The following is a 6,965-nucleotide window of genomic DNA, read 5'->3' on the forward strand; positions in this document are numbered from 1 at the left end:
TGCTCCAACTCTGTCAGAGTAGCAGCTCTGTTTCATATGTGTGTGTGTGTGTGTGTGTTCCCTTCAGGCTGGTTGTGGACACCCTGGAGTTTAATTCTTTCTTCTGCGGGACTCTTTGGGGTCAGACGGACTGCAGGGAGATGAGACGCCCGCGCAGCATCCAGGCTTCAAGGCAACGTTATTTAAAGTCTCTTTGTATCCATAAAGAAGAGAGAGAGAAGCTTCTGTCTTAAAGTCTGTTGTTTACTAGCCTACTACTAAACATGCACTAGTGTCTGTTTATGTAGCAGTGACAGCACTGTACGCATATACTGGCACATTGTTAACTGAAACTATACGTCTGGACGATGTAACCAGCCAGAAAGATTATCGGAGACACTTTACACAAATTAGGCCTATATACTTACACTTTAATTCTACCTAAATTAGACCGTTGGAGTCAGCAGGCTGTGTTGGTTCTGGAGACGGTGTAGTGTTTTTCAAGAGGAGAGGCCGCGGGCAGGTGTGCTGCTGCGGTTGTTTTTCTTTTGGACGGCGATGATGGCGGTGAATAGGGGAAATAAGGTGCGAGCCATGAGGAGGAGGTTGCATAAGGTGGAGGTGCAGGTGTGTGTGCTGGTGGGAGTGCTGGGCGTCACCTGGGGACTGTCTGCGCTGCTGGCGGCAGTGGGTGAGTAGTACACACACGCGTCGTACCAAAGCCTACGCGGGTTGTGCGAGGACGCGCTGTGATTGGCCAGTCGCTGTGATTGATAGCCTAACCCTAACCTCAGTAGAACTATACCTAAACCTAACCCTAACCTCAGTAGAACTATACCTAAACCTAACCCTAACCTCAGTAAAACTATATACCTAAACCTAACCTCAGTAGAACTGTACCTAAACCTAACCTCAGTAGAACTGTACCTAAACCTAACCTCAGTAGAACTATACCTAAACCTAACCCTAACCTCAGTAAAACTATACCTAAACCTAACCCTAACCTCAGTAAAACTATATACCTAAACCTAACCTCAGTAGAACTGTACCTAAACCTAACCTCAGTAGAACTGTACCTAAACCTAACCTCAGTAGAACTGTACCTAAACCTAACCTCAGTAGAACTATACCTAAACCTAACCCTAACCTCAGTAAAACTATACCTAAACCTAACCTCAGTAAAACTATACCTAAACCTAACCTCAGTAGAACTGTACCTAAACCTAACCTCAGTAAAACTATACCTAAACCTAACCTCAGTAGAACTGTACCTAAACCTAACCTCAGTAAAACTATACCTAAACCTAACCTCAGTAGAACTGTACCTAAACCTAACCTCAGTAGAACTGTACCTAAACCTAACCTCAGTAGAACTGTACCTAAACCTAACCTCAGTAGAACTGTACCTAAACCTAACCTCAGTAGAACTGTACCTAAACCTAACCTCAGTAGAACTGTACCTAAACCTAACCTCAGTAGAACTGTACCTAAACCTAACCTCAGTAGAACTATACCTAAACCTAACCTCAGTAAAACTATACCTAAACCTAACCTCAGTAGAACTATACCTAAACCTAACCTCAGTAGAACTATACCTAAACCTAAACCTAACCTCAGTAGAACTGTACCTAAACCTAACCTCAGTAGAACTGTACCTAAACCTAACCTCAGTAGAACTGTACCTAAACCTAACCTCAGTAGAACTGTACCTAAACCTAACCTCAGTAGAACTGTACCTAAACCTAACCTCAGTAGAACTGTACCTAAACCTAACCTCAGTAGAACTGTACCTAAACCTAACCTCAGTAGAACTATACCTAAACCTAACCTCAGTAAAACTATACCTAAACCTAACCTCAGTAGAACTATACCTAAACCTAACCTCAGTAGAACTATACCTAAACCTAACCTCAGTAGAACTATACCTAAACCTAAACCTAACCTCAGTAAAACTATACCTAAACCTAACCTCAGTAAAACTATACCTAAACCTAACCTCAGTCAAATTATAGGCTGAATATAAGATTTTTCTAAACTTTTAGTGTTTCTAGTAAGACTAAATCATAATTGCCCAGACTCTTCTTCAACAAAGATGGCGAAAGCAAACATTCTTTGTTCTGTACTTATACATACAATAGTATAGAACAAAAAGGTCCTTAAACCAAAAACCTAATTAACCTCAGTTAGACTATACCTAAACCTAAGCTTAACCCTAACCTCGGTAAACTATGCCTGCCCGGGGGTTGTGGTTATAAACACAACCCGTGTTGGATTTAGTAGGTTGCCGTTCACACACAACACGCACCCATGCACGCGCACACACGCAAACACACACATGCGTGCACACACATACACGCACACCAAATACTCATTCAAATGTATCATAAATCATTCAATGTAGACCGCAACAAAGTATAGGTAGGTAGTGTACTTGACTTATTGACCTAGTATTGTATTTATCTGATAATGTATAGTTCTATACTCCACTACATCAAGTTGTTGTTGAAAACCTTTGTACTTTGCAGCTTTGGATTATCATTTCAAAACATACACAGTCACACATTATCCACGCTCGTCCTGTTTCATACTTGGCCACGTTAGTCCTATACATGTTATAATTGGCTATTCGAAAATAGCAGATCTGCAAGCTCACAATGCGTCACACCACGCCCGGTTGTGATCTTGTACATCATCGATTTGCGCTCAATGAAGTATATCGTGGAAAGTAACCGTTTTGGACATAATTATGTGACCCGATTTGACTGAGGGGCTGCCATTGTGCAGTCTCCAGCTTTTCACCACAGGAGAATTACTGATTTTTAATTTTGTTTTATCCAAAATGAGTTGATAGCACAGGCAGACTCTTCTTCACATACTAGAGCATGTCTGAAATAAATGTCGGAGCTGGAATCGATGTGTAAAAATGAAATAGATGCTTAATCATGTAGCTATGTTCACAGAAGTGAACCTTTCAAGCCTGTTTTCTCAACTCGCTGTTTCTCTGCAAGACATCACTCTATAAGCCACATCTCCAACACTGGTGGGTCAAACTGAACGACCAATATGTCTATTTGAAGCTACGATTCCCTGCTTTCACATGCCATGAAAAAGTCCAAAAAAGTATGTCCAAAAAATGTTACTTTCCAGGATTCAAATGAGCAAACATCCAAAGTAGCAGATCTACAAGCTCTATAAGCCTGAGCACTGACGCTGTGGTGATGTGACCAAGTAGGAAAGTTAATATGTACGGCAATAAGATGGAGATGAGAGGATTCCGCCCGACAGCCACGATATATTTTTCATTACAGATGATAATCGGCGTATTGCGTCGACTCATTTATCTCCAGCCTATACTGTATATACACTATGTATGCATTGTTTATTCCCAGGTTACGGTATATGCATGCATGCATTCCTGGACTTATCATGTGAATCAAATGGGATTTTCAGCCACTTTCTGGTACAACAAAACAAAGTGGCTTGTCTCTGAATTTGCAATGCAAAAGCCATTCCCCTACAACAGTAGAGAGCGTGTGTGTGTGTGTGTGTGTGTGTGTGTGTGTGTGCGTGCGCGTGCGTCTGTGTGCATGTATTTGCAGGTCACATTATGCTAATGGCTTCAAAGTCGGACATAACCACAAGGTCAGGTGACTTGCATCAGAGGAGACTATTGGCTGATGATGACAACACCACTCTGGAGATCAATTGCACTGAGCCAGGTACACACACACACACCCTCTCACACACACACACACACACACACACACACACACACACACACACACACACGCATATATGGTGCCCAGGTCTCGTGACATCACGTGACAGGGATTCATATCCCTGATGTCATAGTAAATGTGACCTGCTGTCGCAAATTAAGGCCATATATGGAGATCCCGGATGTCATCGATATTGGCCAGCAACTCTACAACTGACCTCAAACCCTTAGATCTCCATATATGGATATATGTGAGAACCTGTTCCCACATTCCATATGTTGATCCTTCCCCATCCATCTTCCGCTTCAATGTCTCCCTTTTGTCTTATACCTGTCCTGACCTCGTCAAACCCTGTACACTCAAGACATGCTCCTTATATGGAAACAGTTGATATTCATCAGCTTCATCAGTTTGCCTTCAACGAGGCGGATCTAGTTTAGTTTATTTTATTTGTGCATGCAACCTTGCCCAAAAGGGCGAGGTCGGCAGGTCGCTTCTCGCCCACATGTAGGCGTATTACTGGTTGAACAATGGATCCTGCTGCCATATGCGCCATGACTCTGCCTGTGACAAATTTAGCTCACATAATTAACCCATTCTGACCTGAGATCAGATTCATACGAGGTTTCCACTGGACACACGCTGGTCTGACGAACCCATTCTGACCTGAGATCAGATTCTAAAAATGTCGGTCGTTCTTCGATTTTTTTCAAAAATAGCAGACCTACAAGCTCGTATCGCGCCACTCGGTGGCGCGATATGAGCTTGTAGATCTGCTATTTTTCAATAGCTAAAGCATAACATGATGCCAACACCAAAATGGGTGCCCGGTCAGAATGGGTTATACTGTAGTACTAATTATTGTCTCTGGCGGGTGTATGTCCAAAACTGTTGGATTCCAATTAATTAAATTAAATTAAGCCTCGCGCCGCGATTCGAGCGTGTGGATCATCCGCTGCTTTGGATGTTTTTACGTGATCAAGTGGGGCATTCATTCATATGGCGATAAGAGGTTTCTGCCCCGACAGCAACGTTAAATAATAATAATGATAATAATAATAATAATAAGCTTTATTTATATACTGTAGCATCCTTTCAAAACAGCGTTTACAAAGTGCTTTACAACAAAGGAACAATAAATGAAAACGGCACACAAAGCAGGAAAATGTTAAAAACGGTGCAAAACAAAATGCAAATACCAGCAATTATGTAGAAAATAGTAGTAAACACAATCAAGGGAGATTAGGGTAAAAGGCTATTCTATAAAAAAATGAGTTTTTAGTCGGGATTTTAAACGTGGAACCGACTCGGCGAGCCTGGTTTCCAGTGCGTTCCACAGGGTGGGGGGGCCCATAAAGACAAAGGCTGTGCGCCCGCTTTTGTTCAGGGGCCCCTTTGGTAAGGTAAGGAGTGCCTGATTGGAGGATCTGAGACTGCGAGTTGGTATGTAGGGGGGCATGACATCACCACTGACACCCATTTTGGTGTTGGCATCATGTTATGCTTTAGCTATTGAAAAATAGCAGATCTACACGCTCGTATCGCGCCACCGAGTGGCGCGATACGAGCTTGTAGGTCTGCTATTTTTGAAAAAAATCGAAGAACGACTGACATTTCTAGAATCTGATCTCAGGTCAGAATGGGTTAATCGGACCAGTGTGTGTCCTAGTGGAAACCTCGTATGAATCTGATCTCGGGTCAGAATGGGTTAAACCACTGACCAGACATCAGCTAAACCACTGACCAGACATCAGCTAAACCACTTTGGTTTTACTTTAAAACTTGTAATTAATCATCTGCCAACGGACGTCGGCACCTCCAAGAACCAATCATTTTGTTTCTGCGGCCAGTGAAATGTTTTAACATGCAGACCTCTCTCCCTCTCTCTCTCTCTCTCTCTCTCTCTCTCTCTCTCTCTCTCTCTCTCTCCCCCCCCCCCCCCCCCCCCCAGCGATCCACCAGTTCCCACCAGATGTGTTCTCCAACACACAGAGGCACCAAGGAGCTGTTGTGCTGCACGTTCTAGCGGTGAGAAGGGAGAGAGACACTGACACACACAGAGAGAGAGAGAGAGAGATAAATAAGCAGACGGACAGAAAGAGACAGTTGTAGCTACGCTACTGCATTGTGACAGCATGCACGTGCGTGCGCGTGTGCACACACACACACACACACACACACAGTAGGGTTTCTCTCACCGTAGTCAAGGTACATGCAGTGGACTAATTGAAAGTGCCATCGAAAAGAACATTGACATGACACTAGCTGTGAAAACCCAGGCTTTGTGTGCGAGTATCCTTTCACTACACACACACATGCATGTGCTTGCGTGTGTGTGTGTGTGTGTGCGTGACATGTGTGTGTGTGTGTGTGTGCGTGTGTGTGTGTGTGTGTGTGTGCGTGTGCGTGCGTGCGTGCGTGCGTGTGTGTGTGTGTGCCACACAGTGTCTCAGTGTGACTCTGTCACTGTGACCGTGACTCTATGGGTTAGTTTTGACCTACCACAGGTTAGTTTTGACCTACCACGGGTTAGTTTTGACCTACCACAGGTTAGTTTTGACCTACCACGGGTTAGTTTTGACCTACCACGGGTTAGTTTTGACCTACCATGGGTTAGTTTGGACCTACCACGGGTTAGTTTTGACCTACCATGGGTTAGTTTTGACCTACCACAGGTTAGTTTTGACCTACCACGGGTTAGTTTGGACCTACCACAGGTTAGTTTTGACCTACCACGGGTTAGTTTTGACCTACCACGGGTTAGTTTTGACCTACCATGGGTTAGTTTTGACCTACCACGGGTTAGTTTTGACCTACCACGGGTTAGTTTTGACCTACCACGGGTTAGTTTTGACCTACCACGGGTTAGTTTGGACCTACCACGGGTTAGTTTTGACCTACCATGGGTTAGTTTTGACCTACCATGGGTTAGTTTGGACCTACCACGGGTTAGTTTTAACCTACCACGGGTTAGTTTTAACCTACCACGGGTTAGTTTGGACCTACCACGGGTTAGTTTAGACCTACCATTGGTTAGTTTTGACCTACCACGGGTTAGTTTGGACCTACCACGGGTTAGTTTGGACCTACCACGGGTTAGTTTTAACCTACCACGGGATAGTTTTAACCTACCACGGGTTAGTTTTGACCTACCACGGGTTAGTTTTGACCTACCACGGGTTAGTTTTGACCTACCATGGGTTAGTTTGGACCTACCACGGGTTAGTTTTAACCTACCACGGGTTAGTTTTAACCTACCACGGGTTA

The 6,965-nt window shown here is 43.8% G+C and overlaps 1 protein-coding gene across 1 annotated transcript in view; it reads left to right on the forward strand.

Moving 5' to 3' along the window:
- Positions 1-559: 559 nt before the first annotated feature.
- Positions 560-6,965, forward strand: part of slc24a4a (solute carrier family 24 member 4a) — a 25,738-nt gene continuing 19,332 nt past the window's right edge. Inside the window, exons 1-3 of the mRNA XM_083791559.1 lie at positions 560-670; positions 3,579-3,698; positions 5,650-5,726. Of these exons, the coding sequence (XP_083647685.1) occupies positions 574-670; positions 3,579-3,698; positions 5,650-5,726 (294 nt within the window). The 5' untranslated portion in view covers positions 560-573. The remainder of the gene's footprint in view (positions 671-3,578; positions 3,699-5,649; positions 5,727-6,965) is intronic.

The sequence above is a fragment of the Protomyctophum parallelum genome, assembly GCF_964188405.1.
Source record: "Protomyctophum parallelum genome assembly, chromosome: 20".
Taxonomy (NCBI): domain Eukaryota; kingdom Metazoa; phylum Chordata; class Actinopteri; order Myctophiformes; family Myctophidae; genus Protomyctophum; species Protomyctophum parallelum.